This window comes from Tachypleus tridentatus, chromosome 9 (genome assembly GCF_004210375.1).
Source record: "Tachypleus tridentatus isolate NWPU-2018 chromosome 9, ASM421037v1, whole genome shotgun sequence".
Classification (NCBI taxonomy): Eukaryota; Metazoa; Arthropoda; class Merostomata; order Xiphosura; family Limulidae; genus Tachypleus; species Tachypleus tridentatus.
This window is the reverse complement of record NC_134833.1, coordinates 96,045,291-96,064,737: the sequence shown is the minus strand read 5'-3', so window position 1 is coordinate 96,064,737 and position 19,447 is coordinate 96,045,291. Positions and strand designations below refer to the sequence as shown.

Sequence of the window (19,447 nt, the reverse complement as noted above, 5' to 3'; positions counted from 1 at the left end):
TATAGTGAGATTGACTTTTAGCATGTTTATTCCTTACCTTGGTTTGGATACTATCTATAGCACGAGTAGCTGAGGTGCTTGTATAATAGTGTTGTATTTCCTGCAACATTACTTTTGTAGTAAAAATCCTGACCTGAAAAATTCACACGTTTATTTTCTTTTGACATTTGAAATCTTAAGTTGTTTGTTATGGTAAATCTCACTGATAGATTGAATTTTCAAATAGTGGTTAAAATAAATTAAATAAGTTATCAATAAGCTAGAATAGTAAAGAAGGCCTCAGAATAGAAGCCGAGACGTCGGAAGGAGCAAATTATTAAAACAAAAATTCTGTCTAGAATACCTTTGACGCAACATCATAACTAGCAAGGGATATATTTTATTCAGGTATTTTCAAGACCTTTACTTAAATGTTCATGCAAATGTTTTACGTGTAATTACGACGGTTTTCTAAGCAAGATATGAAAACACAGTATATTTACACCATTTGATTTAATTACATTTCACAGCTAATGTTCCAGGATCTTATACTTGCTTGTTCCTGCTTCTGTGCCATACCTTCTGGAATAGTGTCACATTAAGTTTAATTGTAAAATTTATTAGGAGTGCAAATTTTATTAATCTCCCTAAATAAGTATAATATATTTAAAGCACTAAATCATATTACTTCTAAGAGCCTTGTGGCTGAGCTTATCCCATTTAATATATTGATACATGTCTCTTTAATGCCTCTTATCATGTGTTCGAGCAAGAATATTTGGACATACTATATATATAACTACATCACACTTGCCATGCTCATTACTGTTATATACTGTATTCTAATTTTTTATGAGTGTCTCTAGCCATCTGGTGTTCAAACATACAAGTCTAGGATCACATCTAGGACACTTAGGTTCATACATATTAAATTATACATTTTTCAATAACACACTTTAGGAATCTTACGTTTTCATTTTAATATAGTACATTAGCTGTTAGTTTTAAGGTTCATTCCAAAAGAGTATTTAGGTTTCTATATAAGAACTGGCACATCGTTCGTTTTTATAAAACTATAATTTTTGTATTTCTTTAGCACAGTCTGAACTATATTAATCGTATATTCATTTAAAGGAAGGTTCAAATGACTATATTATAAACTATTGATTAAATTTTCTTCATATGTTTTAGGACCTCCATGTCATAGTTATATGATAATCTTATTTTAGCACATTCTTCTTGTATACTTGATTTAGTTTTTTAGTTGTATGAAATATTTTTTTTTACTTTTGTTTCTTTTGTTATTGTGAAATCTCTTTCTAACTTTAGTTTTATCATTTAAAATGTTATTGCTCTTAAAAATATAGTTAATTTTATTGCATTGTCTTTATAAAGTGTAATATAACTATTTTTTATGATTTTATACCACTTTCGTCATTATTAACAATTATATGCTAAAACTACGTGATGTTTGCTTAAAGATATACTTCTTTGATCATGAAAGAGTTATACCGCTTGTTTAATCTCTAAGTCTACTAACTCACTTTAATCCCATGTTTTTTGCAGTAATTGCTCAAAAAGCAACAGATAATTCCAAAAGTTAAGGGAAATCGCAAATTATAAAATAGAGGCTAACATTTTATTTTCTATTTCATTTAAAACATAATCAGAAAACGTAAATATGACGCTAGCAGGAAAGTAAAAAAAGGCCTTTTTTAACCCTTGTCAGCTGATTAAGTTTTTGCAAATTTATCAACAAATAATTTATCATTTTGTGCATTAAGTAAAATACGTAGAATCATTATAACTCCCTTGAGTGTTTATTTAGCTATAAATAAGCCTCTTCAATCTCTTTTCCAAATACTTATAGGATTTACATTTTTTATTTAATTTCATGGTTTAGTAATATCATGATATTGTTTTGGTCAACAAAATATTGTTATTCCCGTTGAACCAAGAACAGTGCTAAGACAGACATAGTTGTACTGTTGAACATATGAAAGTATTCTTTGACGTGTTATGGATGAAATATAGTGTATTTTTACCATATGTTGCTATGATAAAACCAATGCATGGTACACACTGTCTTCTGACTAAAAAAGGATATTGCAATTACTCAAACAGCATTATATTAAAATTCTGATGTAACTATTTAACTGTGGACATTCAGCTACTAAGCTGGTATAATTATCGGTACAGTAATGGAGATGGAATGGGCGTGAATTAGAAAATAACCTAGTGTCACAAACATTATAATTAATTTGAAAACAAATATACAGTTTCCAGAAGTCTTTAGTGGAGGATTATGCTAAAATCAGAATTTTAAACACATATGAACTAAATAAATCGCATAAGGAAGTTTTGTTGGTTCTGTGTGCAAAAGGAGTCATACATCTTTACAGCTACAGTAAGACGCTTACCATGTATGCATAGTAGCATCATTGACGTAGTAATTGTTAAAATCGAACAGATGTTATAAGAAGGAATAATATAACCTTGAAAGAGTTATTTGTTATCTCGTGTGTGATTGAGAGAAAGAAGGAAAGTACTGCATGTGAATTTTACATGAATGAACATAGTAAGTGAATCAAAGCCTTCCTGCAATCTCGGAAAGATGAATGCCTGTTGTTTACTTTCACCAGATCTGGTTTTTGACTACTGGCAAGTTAAACTGGATAATAAATGTAGACATAAGACTGCTATCAACACTTGAAAATAAACATGAATTTCACATCATAACAATTAGTCTATATATTGTGCCTATTTTTAACAGGCTAAAAGAGATTACCTTTAAAGGCCTTCAGTGATAGAGATGTCTCACTTATCGAGATAAGAAACTAATATTTAGTTGCACATTTTAGTTTGTTTTTGAAATCTTAAAAACGTATATTTAATTATTTACTGTAAAGAAATGAAATACGTATTGATCCTGTGAATGTTAGGGTGTTCAAGGATTTGCCTCAAGCCTGAGAGTAAACAAAAATCTACAGGTTTCAGTATTTCGCAATATATTGTCAACAATTTGTAGCAGTTTCTCCAAAATAGTCAGAATGCATACTTCCTGAGGATGCAGGAATGTGAAGACATATTCTAGTGCTTGAAGAATGTTTTGGTTGAAGCATTTTTTTCCCCCTTGAGTTGATAGTCTCTCTTTTGATAATGACAACAGCTCACTTCAGTGGCATGACTCTAGTGTAGCTGGAATGAGCGGATGAGCTCAGATGTGATCAAGAAAAAGCTATTAAATTCTGCTGCATTTTGAAGGATGTTACTTATTACTCAAATGACTGATATCTATGATATTTTTGTTTAGAGTTTGATGAACAAATAGGTTAACGGATGAGATTTTTAACTCGATGATTAGAAAATTTCCAACACAAATAGCATAATTTTCTGTTCATTTAAAGTGTTTCTCCTGGTTCTTAATTAATTCGTGATTTCCGACTGTGTTTCATCAAACCTAAACTGAGTGAGTATTACGGTCTTTTTGTTCAGTACTGTATAGACAGATCATGTTTAAAGTTAAATATTACGACATTTTAATAGTTAGCTAATTCAAAATAGAATACATTGAATCAAGTACCTTCAAACCTATGATGTGTCCAAGAGTTTCTGCTTAATAATCTCTGGAAATACTGATGTTTTTTGTTTTGTGCCATTGGGTTTCAAGACTTTGATCGCAGTGTCCAAAATTATGTCAAATAAAGACAAAGAAAGTTTACTCCTTGAAACACAAAGACATGAATCACGTGAACAGACTGACTAACAGGATCAATAAAATAATATCTGGTAACATCAGTTTCAAGGTAACTTTCTTATATATTCAATAATCTTCTTATTAAACAAATAACACAAACACAAGTTAAAACCTACTGCTGTGTAAATAGTGAGTAAATCAACATACCATTTCACCAGTGGAGTATTTCCAAACAAATACACACAATGTGATGTCCGCAACTACAGGAATCAGAAGCAAGACATACTGGAAATGTGAGAAAAAATAAATCAGGACTTATTAGATTTGTTACAGGATTTGTTAGAAGACAAAAGTACTGAAATAATTGACAAAATAGTTTCTGTATCTTTTTCAAAGAAATCTGGTCATTATTAACCAAATTACTTCAGTCAATACTTATTTGTTTGTTATAAATTTCACACAAAGCTATACGATAACAATCTACATTGGGGTATCCTTAATTTTGTAGTGAAAGATTATAGAGAAGGCAGCTCGTCATCACCACCTTCTGCAATCTCTTGGAATACTTTTTTAGCAAAGAATAGTGGGATTAAACCACATATTATAACAGATGAAAGGGCGAGGATGTTTGGTATGATGAGGATTCGAACTCGCAACCCTAAGGTTACAAGTCGATCACCCTAACCACTGGGCCCTCAGTCAATACTATAGAATATAATAAGAATTTCTTGATATATTTTATAAATGCGTTTCTAAACGATTTGATAGTTTACGTTAACAATAAAAGAATTTATAGGCTTCGGTTAAATGTCCTCAATAGCCAAGCGATAAGCCTTTCGGCTTATAACGCCACAAACCAAATATGGATACCTGTGGTAGGTACAGCACAGATAACTCATTGTGTAGCTTTTGTTTGGTAAAATTTTGTAAGATATAAAGAATGTTCGACAACAAGATATGTGTTTCTTTCGAATTATACTTTAATATTTTGGGAAATGTTCTGGTTGAAAGATTTGTTTGTAGTATAAAGAGGAGTCTGCCTTTATATCTTGTGAAATAATTAGACCACTGATTACAAAAGTAAAATTAAATGTTACTTAAGTGTAACATGCTCACATTTTACTAATGGGTCAATCACTATAAAATTTAATTTCTTTATTGATAGACAATTCAAAGCAATAAAGGAAACGTATGAAAAAATAAAAATAGCAATAATAGAAACAATCTTCTGTTTGCTTCGAATACTCGCGCAAACCTAAAGAAGGGCTATCTGCATTAGCCATCCTTAATTTGAGTTGATAGATTAGAGAAAGGGCGACTGGCAATAGCATCCACCGCCAGTTCTTTGGTCACCCTAATCGAAACCAAATGCGGGACATTCATCAGAAGCATACCCTCTTTCTCAAGGAAATAATTAATTTCTAACAGATATGAGAGAACATCACAATATTTAGAAACTACAAAATCAAAGTTATAACTTTGAAAAGGCCAAATATTTGTAATAATAAACACTGAACTACGATATCACTGATGTACTGTAAGGAGATTTATGAAAAGACGAAAGATATGGATGTTGATATAAATTCATGGATATGAATTTTGTCTTTCCAGCTTTAAACAAGATTCCTGTGTGTCATATTTGAAATTGTGTTCATACTTTTCCGCACTATCTAATGGGATTTAACATGGTATATGTGCTCAAGTACAACTAGTGGGTGTTTGATTTTCTGTACATGCTTCTCTCTGGGTAATTACAGAAATACTAGAGGACAATGGAGTGGTTTAATCAGTACATTAGGGCTTTTATAAATCATAAGGTGGCCTGTAAATCCCGCATCGAGATTGTGTGTTTGATGCAAGCAGCTCTAGCTTCCAACAAATTTATTCAATCAGAAATTAGAAGTAATCTCCTTTGGTAAAATGCTTTACAACCAAATCCAGAAAAAAGAACCTTTATTTAGCTACATTATCCAAGTGTTCCCTACATTTGATAGCTATAAATAAACGAATTATAAGTTCATTTGTGAAAAAACCCTTGAGGATTTGTATAATATTTGCATTATTATAGCGACACCAGAAATAATATCATCTTATTTTTATAGGGTAAAATAATTAAAATACTTATGTCTAAAAACTATAAGACGTATATAGCTCTTAAGGTTTTCTTTCTTACGTACAAAAATGTAAGTTTAAAACAAGGGTTAGTATGATCTGTAGTTTTCGGACACTATATACAAATATATGAATACACTAATCATCACAACATTAAGAATAAGAACATCATGAGTGTACATGCCCACACAAATACACATACACATATATATATATTTAAGATTCTGTTTTGTTTTAAAATAACACATTATAGATGGCATTGAACATCACAAAAGTTATAAATATATCACAGTTACAAATTCAATTATTTCTTCTGTTCGATTCTTGCAGATAATTTAAAATGTATGTTTCACATTGACATCACATAGTGCTTTGGTATAAAGTTTCACCAGGAAAACTATACTGATATGAAATATATAAATTGTAAGTCTCCTTACTTCGTTGTCAGTTCTTTGAAATAATTCCCGGACTTAAAAATTAAATACATTTTAATTGACGGTTTTCTAAGCTTACTGGAACATTTCTAACAGTTTCATAAATCATACACTTATTTAAGAATTATAAATGCGCAAAATTAAAAAAAACATATAAGATTAATAGTTTTAAACTAATTAATGAAAAATTACCGTCTAATAACTAGCTAACCAAGACAATTATGGAATTTTTACGTTCCTCTTTTATATCACTTAGTAAAACTGAAAAAGAAAAACACCCAAAAAAAACCTTAACTATCTAACGATTTAGTAAAATAACTTAAAGTACACAGACAGCCCATATTAGTAACTCAGTGGTTTGCCTCTTTTAAATCACCGTTTCTACACATGAATGGCTTAATATTTTACACACACGATGACTCATCAATTCTATTTGGATTGCTGAAGATCATACTGCAAGAGATCAGCATAAGGAGTTTGATAAAGGTGATATATGCCAGAGAAATCTGTTTCTAGTGCTGTAAGTCCGAAGACATACAGCTGTGCCACTGTGAGTTACTTTTGAAGATGAATGATGACAATTGGGGTTTAACATGACTTCGGATAAGATAATTGAGGAAACCAAGAACTAGGCCAAAATTTATGTATCAGAAGGCGGTTATCATTCTGTGTTCCATGGTATCTAATCTAACACACACAGTGTATTTGAAAGACTGAAGTTCAACTTTGTTTTCAGAATGTAATGATCCAAAACAGTGTGTTCTTATCTAAAGGCTAACTCTGAATTTTGAATATCAGGGTTCCGGTGCAAATTCTGTTTATATGTTGTTGCAATAGAATGTGAGATATTCTTATAATGTTTCTAATAGTTATTTTTTCTTTGGATAAATTCTCGAAAATTTTTAATGTTGCTCTTGTGAGATGTTTCTGTTTGTATTAAACACCCCTTGCTAATAGAACTACTCAACTTCCTAGAAAATTTAATAAATTTGTCTGATTGAGCAACATAAGAATTATTTCTGTTTTTGCATTTTAGTTGCATACGAATTATAATTTGACCAGTTTTTAACAGTATTCTCTGAGAACCCCATTTATAGCGATTACGTAAATAAATTTGTATAAACTCTCAAGCTTTCGTTTGTTGTTAAACACAAAACACAACGGGCTATCTGTGCTGCGACCACCACTGTTGTCGAAACCTGGTTTTCAATATTACAAGTTTTCAAAATTAATGCTGTATCACTGGGAGACACACTCAAATAAACATGATATAGTGACAAAGCAAACGCCTGTAAGATTAACATTGTATCATTAGTTTATTTGTATTTTCCACCTAAATGCTTTATTAGCATAACAAAATATAATATAAAAGTAAAACTGACTTTTAAGGCGTAAACAAATTGCTGAATAAATTATGTTTCCTTATAGAAAATACCTATTTAATCACAAGAGTAAACTGTATGAAATTGGTTTAGTATCAGTCTTTTCAACCTATATTGCATCTGATTTAGTATGTAGTTGAAACTACTAGATTAACGGCTTTTAAGGTTCAGGTATACAATTTCTAATTTTTAACTGTCAGTCGCAGGAAGTAGTAAGCACGATCCTTTCCTGTTATTAATTGAATGATAGGATTAGATGTCACAGTTATAGTAACTTCATAGCAGAAAGTATGAGCATGTTCAGCGAAGTATTAAGGCTCGAATGTGGAACCTTATTTCACACAGTCCCCACATGTTAATAATTAGGCTATACCCAGCCATTTGGAAAATTAAGTATAGTGCTTAATTAAAAGTTTACAATTAATTATGTTAAAGAATGTTTAAACTATGAAGATCGTTCATCAGTATATTTAGAAAAGATGACACATGCTTTGGTACCTAACAACCCTAAAATATTTTAGGGTATTTGCATTCTTAAAGGTAAAAAAAAAATAACAATATAAATCAAGAATAACAAGGCGTGTAGAGCATTAAATCGACTATGCATATAAATTATATCGTACCTGTTTCTTATATTTTTAACAAATGGCTAAGTTCATGTATCATAGAAGCAAAAGAACAGGAGGAACATTATAATAGTTGGTAAATACCGTCCAAAATAATCTGAAGTTTAGATCCAGTTTTAGAGAATAACTAGATTGTATGGGCACAGGTTTCGGCCTCTTTGTGTGTAGTTCAAAACTGGTTTAATAAACCTGTGTCCATATAAACTTCTGTTTATTTTAGAAAGAAGGATTTTTCACTTATTGAAAATAACTATGAATATATTCTGTTAAAATAATCTAGTATCAGAGGTTTAATAGCTCCTTTTTGGAGCTTTTACGAAATTTTATTTTATAGTCTATTTACATATATTATTATTAACTACATAGATAATCAACTTACACTCAGCATATGTTTTGTATATTTAGTGACGTACATCCCACAAATGGAAAGCAGGAAACTAAAGGCACTAGCTACCACTGCTATAACGATACCAACGTTAATATGACTGACGGTCAGATGTTCACTAGATTTCAGTTCCAAATGTTCTTTTCGGATTGCTAGTGCTGTTAGAAACTGTACCACTGCAAATGTCTTGTAAAAAACAGTAAATGTTAGTATAATAATACCCATAGAGAATAAATATAATCTAAATTATAATAAAAATTACACCAAAATTTAATGTTAATAAACCAGAAGAAAAATACACAATGATAAGTTAAACATAAATTAAATAAAAACAACAGCCATACTTAAACATAATAATGAACAGAAGAAATAATAAGGATATGTAATAAACAGAGATTGATTAAAACATAAATATTTTGTGGTACTAAATGCAACAAATTACTAAAAAAAATAACATTTTAAATTTGTATCTGAAAAAAGAAATAAACATAATGATAAAATATAATAATTACAAAAACCGAAAAAAAAGGTAATTTATAGAGAGAATCTTAGGATAAGTTTACCTTTTTTCATACTATGTATAACTAACTTAATGGAAATTCTTAATAGACTTACTATATCTATGTTATGAGTTTCTATGTTAGATAACTCTTCTTCATTTATATTCTAAACAACCTTAGGAGCTCTCAAACATGGGTGGTCAAGGATATGGCGTCATATTTGTAGGCACTGTTCTCCGCATCTAACTCAAATAGGGTACTCAAATAGGGATTAATTATCATTAATCACACTATGTATGAAATCGAAGTAGAACAGAATCATGAACAAATATTTCACACTAATGGTTATAGGTGAAATTAAAACATTATTCCTTTTTTAAATCTTACTAGTACACTATACCAGTAAATATTACTCGTTTTATGCAAATTTCTTCTAAAAATGTAAAATTCGTATTAATGTAGGTACAAATGAGGGTTTACCCTTATTTATTAAATAGATTTGGTATTAATGTACTAGTAGGGGCTTGGTTCGCTACAGCTTCGATGACGTAACATTAACAGAAGGATATTTGCTTTTAAAATTTTACTTTTTAATTTTAGAAAATATCTTTATAAAACTACCAAAATGTAGTTTCATAAAGCGAAGTAGACAGAAATTTTGAACTTTATTTACTCTGATAAAACAATATATAACTTTTGTATACAATACCAAGTTTTGTGCTTCCTTCTTTTGTAGAAGGAAGACATAAGCGATTCGTGTCTGTTTAACCCTTGATAAGTTGGATAACACTGCTAATCCGTACTTAAAACACTAAAGTTACCCATATTACGATATTCCACAAAATAATCATGCTCATAGGCTTACCATTATGATTATGTTGCACAAGATAAAGCATAACTTATTATTCGTTACAATGTTTTTCAATCTGATGACTTTCTCTCGAAAGTTCTCCATGTTTATATTAGTATTTAAAAACTTTGACTAACCGCATAAGAGTATTTTCATTTCGGTAGCGCACTCTATCAGTCCAAATAAGCACTAAGATAATCTGCAGTAAATACATGAAATATGACAGAGGTCACGTTTAAAAAAACAACAAAAAAATACCATGATGGAAGTAAGAGAATTAATAATGTTTACGATAATTTGATGATGTAGAACACACTTTGAGAGTAAAAACGCTTAGGAGTGGCTTTAATGAAAAACAAACAAAAGTTATTACAAGTTTAACGAAATAACTAAAGGTTAGCATAGAGGAAAATACAACTACAAGGGCAGCTCACACCAACTGACATTACACAAGGGTTTTCTAGCGCCGTCTGTCGTTATGGCGGTTCACCCACTACAATTAATGGATACTTACCCTCACTTTTGTCAATGACACAAATACAAAACTAGTTGATGAGATTTCATTAATGATGAATGATATATAGGCAGTGATATGATAATTTAATTCTGATGCAGTTGGTGTGTAATGTTTCAAGCTGAATACGCTTATAAAAATATGTGAGCGGATTATTTAACAACAGAATCAAAATAAATATCAGTCTGCAGTATCAAAATTTAATGATCAGAGCACAATACACTATACTAAAATACAATAAATGCCAAACTACTAAAAATTTCTTGATAGATAGGATACTAACGTTTCCCAGTAACTCTATAATTCGTTTCTTAGTGAGGACACTCGGTGGAGGATTCGGAACGTCGAATAAGATGGATGTGGTTCGAGTGCTTTTTAGAGGAACAAATGAACATCTCTGGTTGGAAATGATCATCACCAAGACATATTGCTAAGTGTGATTCTCATTCAATTCAATTCTTCTGGTGTTCTTGATCAACTTTCTGATTCTATAAAATACGACAAATAACATATCTGTTAGAACGGAAGGACATGGGTTATCAATTCAGAAAAAAAGAAATCAACTGAGATTCCAAAGAATGAAATAGGAGCTTTATAATCTTTGACATGTTGAAAAAGGGGAGGAAGGAGTCAGGGTTTTAAAAGTTTGATTTAGCTTTATCTTATTTTGGTTGCCAATGCTCAACATCTTCTGGGCACCAGTGTGTCACGTGTATGAAAAGAAAAAGGCTTAATTAAATCATAAATGTCCAAAAGCGAATAAAGTAGAGATAAGAAAGAAATTTGATTGAGTTACTTGGGTGAAAAAAGGCACATTGAGAGGTATTCACCCTTCTTTATTTTCACGAGGAAATTATGATATGATATCTCTTTATTCTGTTTGTTGTGTTATAGACAAGTAGTGTTTTGCATAGCAATACTTCGTTTGATTTTTCGAGATGGACACCAGTTTGGATATGTGAAGAATCGTAAATATAGACGACTCTCGGATTGTTCCATTACATATGGGCCTGCACTGTTCTACTGGTTTTTCACTCTATGAGTTGAACATGTTAGTTCACTAGTTCTTGTGAATTATAGTAAAGTTGATTAAAATAAATAAAACAATTATAAATAAAGAATAAATATTCAATGTTAAAATTAACATCAATTATGTTTTGCTATCCATTCTTAGTATAGAGATCTGACTTGTAAATGACTCAAATGAACTGATAATAATTTCAGTTAACTTGCTTAACCTAGTTCACAATACAACAATGGTTATTCACGAACGCTGATGATATATATAGTACCTATACCACTACTATGCCCATCATATCCCAGCAGGCCTGACAATCTCAAGCATAGGGCAAAAGGCCTTGTCAGCGCTTGATATAGTAGATGTAATGTGGCTGAAGTATTTACGTATTTCTTGTTTCCATCACTCATGGGTTCTTAGAATATATACTATGTTCTAGTTTCAGCATCATTAGGTACAATTGATTATAAATTATAGATGCATTTGACGACGTTGCTTGGAAAGTTGCTTTCAGATTACTATTTTGGTTAACTAAGTTAACGAATGAGCACAAATGTATTCACAATAGTATTATGTACGAGATATTAGAGTTACAAACTATACATTTTAATCTACTTTGTTGACATGACGACAGTTCGTCGTATAGGACAGTAAATATTAAATATAGTATACAGAGATTCTGAATAAATTGTAAATACACATTTTAATGGTTCAAGAGATTATGCAACTTAAGTATGCAAACTTTACAATGAGCAAGATCATTTCTATTGTTTCCACGAAAATTACCTTGCACTCTGACTTGTCAAAGTTTATGCCAAACTGACATAGTCAATTTACAGACATTACTTAAGTACAAATACTTTAGTAAAACATCTGACATTTTAGGTAAAAACTACTTGTACATTTTACCAAAAAGCTTGCTACATATTGTATACAGTGAACTCGGAATTATAGTCAAGATTTCTTCTCCAATGCGGGATTGGTCTGTCGTTAATTTTGGCCAGCAACGTAGAGAATTGGGTGAATCCAAGCAGATTTTATTCTCCAGTGCTATTGTGGTGAAAGCAAGTCTAGACCATCTTCGGAAATGTTTCAGCCAGGTGAATGCTTTAAGTGTTTTAAATCAGGGGCAATTAGTCCAAGGCTTGATACTTAGCTAAAATTATCTACTTATGGATTTTAGTGAGCATTTAAGCGAAATGTAAGAAGAGGAGTAGAACAAAAATGTGGCCAGGCTATTCCACTTGTATGGTCCAATGGAGAATTGAACAATCTATCAGTACGTATTTAAAAATCTAAAGAAAAACACTATTGAGGGTTTAGTCACTCATGTAAATTTATCTACACCGACTGTATGGTAATTCTTACCCTACAGAGGCTGCAATACATCCCAAACACTAGTGAATACGTTTTTTGAAGGTATTTTTGTGGAAATAATGAGGTGTTATTTGGATGTGAAGATTCTTAACTGAGGCAATTTTTATTATGACCAATATGAAGTGGTAAACCAAGAAGGTCATATGAGTTCACCTATAGTTAATATTCTACAGCCTATGAAATGACGTTTTCATTCAGATGTTATCTTGGAAGAGAGAAGTGAAACATCTGCTTTGTTTGTTGAATGTTTGGACACTGGCGAATTAATTGTCTTTAATTTGTGAAGCAACGAAGGTTATTAGGTTATCAGTTGCAAGTGATGGCTCAGCAAATGCCATAGAACCAAAAGTGTACTATATTTTACCATGTAAAAAAGTGGATAAAACAGCAGGTGGTAAATATTTGAGCAACAAATATAGAAAATTAACAGATTCTAAGCTTGTCCTGGCCAGTTACTATTAAGAACAATCAGTTTGGTAGCTAATCCAGCTCTCTTAAACCTGGACAGAGTTTGGCATACAGCTGTGAGGGTATAATGGCAGAAAACTGAATTCCTAGTTAATGCAGAGATTATCAGAATTCTAGAAAATCTTCCAAAGTATCAAGCTCTCCAAATAAGGCCAATCCTCTGACCAATGCATACCAGTTTTATTGTGGCAAATGGCAATAAACTAGACATAAGTGGAGAAGTGTTTCTTCTAGTGTGATAAGGAAATGTCGCTGTCAGAATGAAAGTCATCATCCCAGTCCTAGATCTGGCTTCAGCACCTTTGTGACGGATGTGATGTGAAAATTATTATTCACTTTTACCTATACATCTTGTTCACCAAAGAGTTGCTGAGTATCGTTTTCACAGAATATCTTGAAGATTCACTGGTTTATTTCTAAATATTGAGAGATAATCAGTTCATACTCACCACTATTGAATATTTCACGAATTGGGACGAGGATTACCCTTTGCTCAACAATCCACATCTGAAGTTATGGACGGATCACTGAATAGTATGGTTTGGAGCTGAAAGAGATCTGCATGGATGAAGAAGCTAGTAACTTGACATTTCTGAGTTGGATAAAGTGTTAAGTTCGGTACGGTTATATACTTCACCTTATCATCCAAAATGTTGCAGTTTAGCAAAATAGTTAATACAAACAATCAAGTCTACATTTCCACGTTTGATAATTATGGCTGAACTGATAAATAAACAGTTCTATGTTAAAATGGCATATAGAGCGACCAAACTGAAACTACTGATTATTTGATAAGCATGTGCACGTTCGGGCAAGAAATACTGCTCTTTACTCACTTTATGTCGAGCCTTTCTTCGTGAAAAGACATGTTAAAATGTCTATAGGAATACATGAAGTGATTATGGTTAACATTAGCTGATGCACGCAAATTTACCTGTCAACAACTTGGAAAGGCTGCTTGTCAACAGAAGTGTTGTGACAAAATGATACAGGAGTTGATGAAGATTGGATTTATTTGTGGAACATTCCAGCAGCACCAAAGCAACTTGGATCTGACTGGATCAAATCACTCTTTGTCTTGTAGGAGATAAGTGGATTAATGACATACGAGTTATATAGGAGATGCACAAAAGCACATGGAGCACATAAATTAATGGGATCCTTGCTTTCTAAGATATCAAGCAACATATCATTGAAGCATGTATCTGCCAGATATGAGAAGATAGTTTCTCTATTTAATATATCTAAGCCATAAAGATCGTGTAATTGAAAAGCCAGTGACTCAAAGAACATTATAACCCTTTATTTCAAAGCCACTGAGTGAATTTTTTAATGCAAAACATCATTTGACATACTGAGAAAATCAATTCTTTCATCCAGCTGAGTGATGAAAACTCTATAGAGCATGCTGTCTGCTGGTACTCATATTATAAACTACTAAAGTAGTGTAATGGCATAATGGTGATATATATATAAAGCAATTTATGTATACAAATGTATAAGTCATATGTAAAGTCATTTATGAATGTTGTATTATGTGAATGAATCAATTACATATAGAATACACCAGTGAGCAACATGTGGACCGAGACAAAAGGTGGAATAGCAATGCTAATAATTTGTAAACTGAAATTAATTGTAATTACTAACCTTAAAGGTATTATTTTGAAAATACAGTGCACCTCTTATTTTCGATAATATTCCTATATGAATATTTTACTTTTCACATTGAAATACTAGCCAGTTAGCGAACTTTCATGAAAGAGGTGAGAATACCAAAGAGATTCATGCTACATTGGAGAGAAAATACAGTGGGACTTTGAATTTTTTGTATAAACATTAGTGGACATTATTTTAATTGGATCAAATGGAAATATTCATAGGTGAAATTATTTGTAGCTTATAACACATCATAACAAATATAAACCAGTGTTTTATTTATTATGATATAATATTTTAAATCATGCAGATGAAAATATGTTTCATAAGCACATAATATATATTTTTTTCAAATACTCACTTGGTACTATTTCTGTAAAAAGTAGGAATATGCATGAAAATGCAAGCTGTAAGTATACTGGTGGAGGCAGAAGGGAACACTTGTATAGTGAAAGCTTTGTTAAGTTACACTAAAACTAGCATTCAGCCTATAACTGAAGGAGAGTCCATATGGAGTATGGATTCTCAGTGTGAAAAATAAGGGCTAGCATCACTTATTGAGATTCATCTCATGTGTGTAGGAACTAGTTGCAAACTGTTATAACCAGACTTCTTATCCATGTGATAACTAGGTAATAGGGAGATGAACAAGGCCAGGCTAGGAAGCATGATACATTAAAGGTTGTCTAGCAGAGACAATACAGGGTAACATGAATAAAGATATTGACCAATCAGAACCCCAGTGAAGCCTAGAGATAAAAAAAAATTACATGCATTAGCAATACATCCTTTACAGCAGTATAGAGTGTGAATATGCACCAATCCCATAGAAACATTGTTTGACCATTATATAAAATTATGATCTTGCTTTTAAAGGATTTTAGTAAACCTAGCTGTTGTAGCTCTCTTCAACCTATGCATCTATATGAACTTTAGTCCAATTGGATTTTATCTGATATTTCATTTTCAATCTAGGCTTTGACTATTCAAGATCTAATTCTTGACGCCTCTTGATAGGTTTATATTTGACTAGTCAGAAGATATTCTACCTTGTTGATTTCCTAATTTGTGAACCCTTTTTTTTTTCATTTGCATGATGATTCACCTATTTGTTGATGGTTAGTATGTCAAGAACTTTTAATAGTAAAGGAAAATACTATATTGCTAAATATTTGACTCTAGAAAGTGGCCTGATGTTTATCATGGCTGGCTGAACCCATGGACAAAGATGTGTTGCTAGCCAATGCATTGTACATGAAACAGCTTCCTACATGTGTCATCAGGGTAACCTTAAGATATACAAAGGCCAAGCAGCCCTAACTGGCAATAATATGTTCCACTGAAGCCAAATCAAGTCTCTAATTGGTGTGTTTGTCACCAGTGAAGTATCAATGATCACTTTGTCGCTCTGATCCATCATTTCACCATGTCATCCCTGTTATTGCTACCTATGAGAGCCAGTGTCAGGCAAATATTAATGAGACCATCTTTCACATCTCCTGTCAGATGATGTGACATAATAACATACCACTGCTGCCAAATGCATTCTCATCTGTTATGAGCACACTTCAACCTTAAGCTTAATAAAATATTTTCTGAGCTTGGATACTTTAAAATATCGTCCAGGATTCAGATAGGTTAGAGTAGGATAGGTTCTCGGCTGTTAAGAGGCTTTATTGAAGTTCTGACCACCCTGTGCATCAAGAATCTAAGCCATCAAGAAAAGAGCATTAACAATGTTGACCGGATTACAAAAGGAGAGAAGGATCATTGACATAGAGACATAACCAGTCAAGAATCATGAGAACAAGTTCAGAGAAAGCCAAAAGTAGAACTTCCATTAAACCACCTAATGTATTGATCGTCTATCCATGATAGAGAAAATTCCTGTGTACAAAGAAAACTGTCAAGAGATGGCCCCTGAATGGATTAAGGTTTAGGTACTTTGCAACATATGAGAAAATTAGCTCTGAGGAAGTCTTACCCTTTCCTTATGATTCAGGAAGAGGTACACTGCTTTTGATTGAGCCAGTTGGCACACGAAATCTCTATCCAAAGTCAGAAAGTGTTGTTTACTATTACAGATGAGAATATGCAGCAAAATGTAAGATAATATTTGTCGCAACAGAATAATTTTGCTTTATAAGTACATGTTCTGTGGGTATGGGAAGGAGCTAAAGTGATACTTTGTAGGTTGAGAAGTTGTGTTTAAGAAATATCATTACGAAAACTTAATACAAAACCTTTCGTGTTTACGTTTGTGATCAGCTATTAAATACTTTCCCATTATAGCCTATACTCGGCTTATTGGATCATATCCAACATGTGGCAGTCAGTTTACTATGTTGGAACATGGGGTTTGAAACAGAATACTAGACCGAAAAACATCTTAATAAAAGAACGGTTCTGTTGGTGTAGATATTGAATAAAGTGCTAGGATGATGATTAAGTTCCTCTGAATTTTTAAAAGAATTCGTGATGACGAGAAACCCACTTGAAACAAAAATGTATTCTAAAGAATACCTGAAGATGACCTAAGAAAGTCGAAAAGATGTTCTGTACTTTAATTAAAGTTTTAATACCAATACCAGCTGTCTTAAGAATATATTTTTAAGAGAATGTTTTTTAAGACTGAAAGAGAAAAAGAATGAAACCATCTCAAACTCTGTCCCATCATGGCACTCCACTTGTCTATAAGAAGTAGCAATAAATCATATTCAGCGATCAGACTTTTATACACAGCCTCCAAGGCTCTTGTATTCTTCATAGTGTGAGTGTTATATCTTCTAATAACAAAGAAAGCAAAGTTTAATCTATCCCAGGAATGTTTTTTAATGTAAATTTGAAAAATCAAAGTAGTTGTGTATTTTTCGCCAAACATAACTAAAGAGATATTTTCTTGAATGAATATTTACTACCTATAGCAATACTACAAAATTAAACGAATGTAAAGTTTTATATTGGGTTGTACAGAAATTAAACACAACCCCCATTTTACATATATATATTTTATTCTATACTACTATATTTTTTATTTATCTGTCATTTAAATAAGAATGGTTTGTTTGGTTAGAATTAAGCACAAAGCTACACAATGTCTATCTGTACTCTGCCCACCACGGATATCGAAACCCGGTTTTAGTGTGTTAGTCCGCAAACATACCACTGTGCCACAGGGAGCTTAAATAAGTAAAAGGAAGAATATAGCAATTTTTGTCACAATAAAACATATAATTTTATTAATTACTCCTGTAACATAGTGACCATCATCAGGTCTTGAAGTATAGTGTTTATATTGTCCGCGTGTAGATGTTCTTGTTTAAAAAAAGTGAAATATTATTTTAAAATTCAGTATATTTTGGAAACTATTTGCTGTAAGCATGTTGTCACACCATGACTCCAGCCATCTTTGAAGCTAAAAGCTATGTTTCATATGTATGCTTGACATACTATTAACAAGTAAAAGAACATTTAAAATCAGTAGCGACGAATAGAGGTTGTGCTCATATACTTATTTACACAACTTTCTTAAAAATAAATGAAAAACATTTATAATTGAAATATTCTGATTCAACTACACTGAAATCATATAAAATAACTTTATTACCACACCATTTTTCCTATAATTTCTGAGAAATCTGGAAACACATTTTAGCAAATATGTTATAAAATAGTTTCCACTCTTCAAAACATAATAATTAGTTATTTGAAACTACTTAAATTTAAAGGCCCTAAAAATAATGACAAGAAAAATGAAATTTATACCATCAGTTGTAGTTTGGTGAAACTTAAATTGGAGAAATTAGAGTAAAATTAAAAATACGATTGAGTGAACATAAAAATTATGTAAAATATGGTAATACTTTATCTTCAGCTATAGTTGATTCTTTTTTTGAATCTGCAAGAGTTAATATGATTGGAAAAAATGTATAAACAGTAAGACGCACACAAACAAACACAGAAGGAAATGTAAAGAAATAATTTGAATGTTGCACAAGTCTGCATCTACAAGTTGAGATAATAAATAAATGAACGTTTAGTCCTGGAAAGATTGTTTGTCTTGAGAAATGTGTCAAAATATTTTCAGTTCCACTTCCTCTTCCATATGTCAAATCAAATAAACTTATCCATGTAACAGCTGAAACTGAAATATACACTACGTGAATATTGTAAAGACAGCCACGATTATGGATATTGTGTTAAAAGCTCAGCATCTTTACATAATGCTTTACAATTCATTGATCGTCATTTTTTTCTTTTCATTTATTTATTTGCACATTCTATATTATACTTGTAGCAAAGCTTCTAAAACTACCTGCTACTGTCCCTGATTTTAAAGAAGAAAACCAAAGTTCCAAACTCCTAATTTTGTGTGCTAGCTATTACCATTATAATGCACCAATAGTTTAATGTGGGGGGAATATTTTTTCATGGTATAGCACAGAT

General features: G+C 31.6%; 1 protein-coding gene across 6 annotated transcripts in view; it reads right to left on the bottom strand.

Annotated features, from left to right (window-relative positions):
- The window catches only part of LOC143225813 (leukocyte surface antigen CD53-like), a 29,400-nt gene extending 19,246 nt beyond the window's left edge, over window positions 1-10,154 (bottom strand). For 2 of the 6 annotated variants that reach the window (XM_076455857.1, XM_076455856.1), the window contains exons 1-4: window positions 9,981-10,120; window positions 8,610-8,801; window positions 3,884-3,961; window positions 38-133 (exon numbers count right to left, since the gene is read on the bottom strand). In XM_076455857.1, the coding sequence (XP_076311972.1) occupies window positions 38-133; window positions 3,884-3,961; window positions 8,610-8,801; window positions 9,981-10,070 (456 nt within the window). In that variant the 5' untranslated portion in view covers window positions 10,071-10,120. The other 4 variants (XM_076455860.1, XM_076455859.1, XM_076455858.1 and 1 more) reach the window with 4 other exon arrangements.
- Between the last annotated feature and the right edge of the window lie 9,293 nt (window positions 10,155-19,447).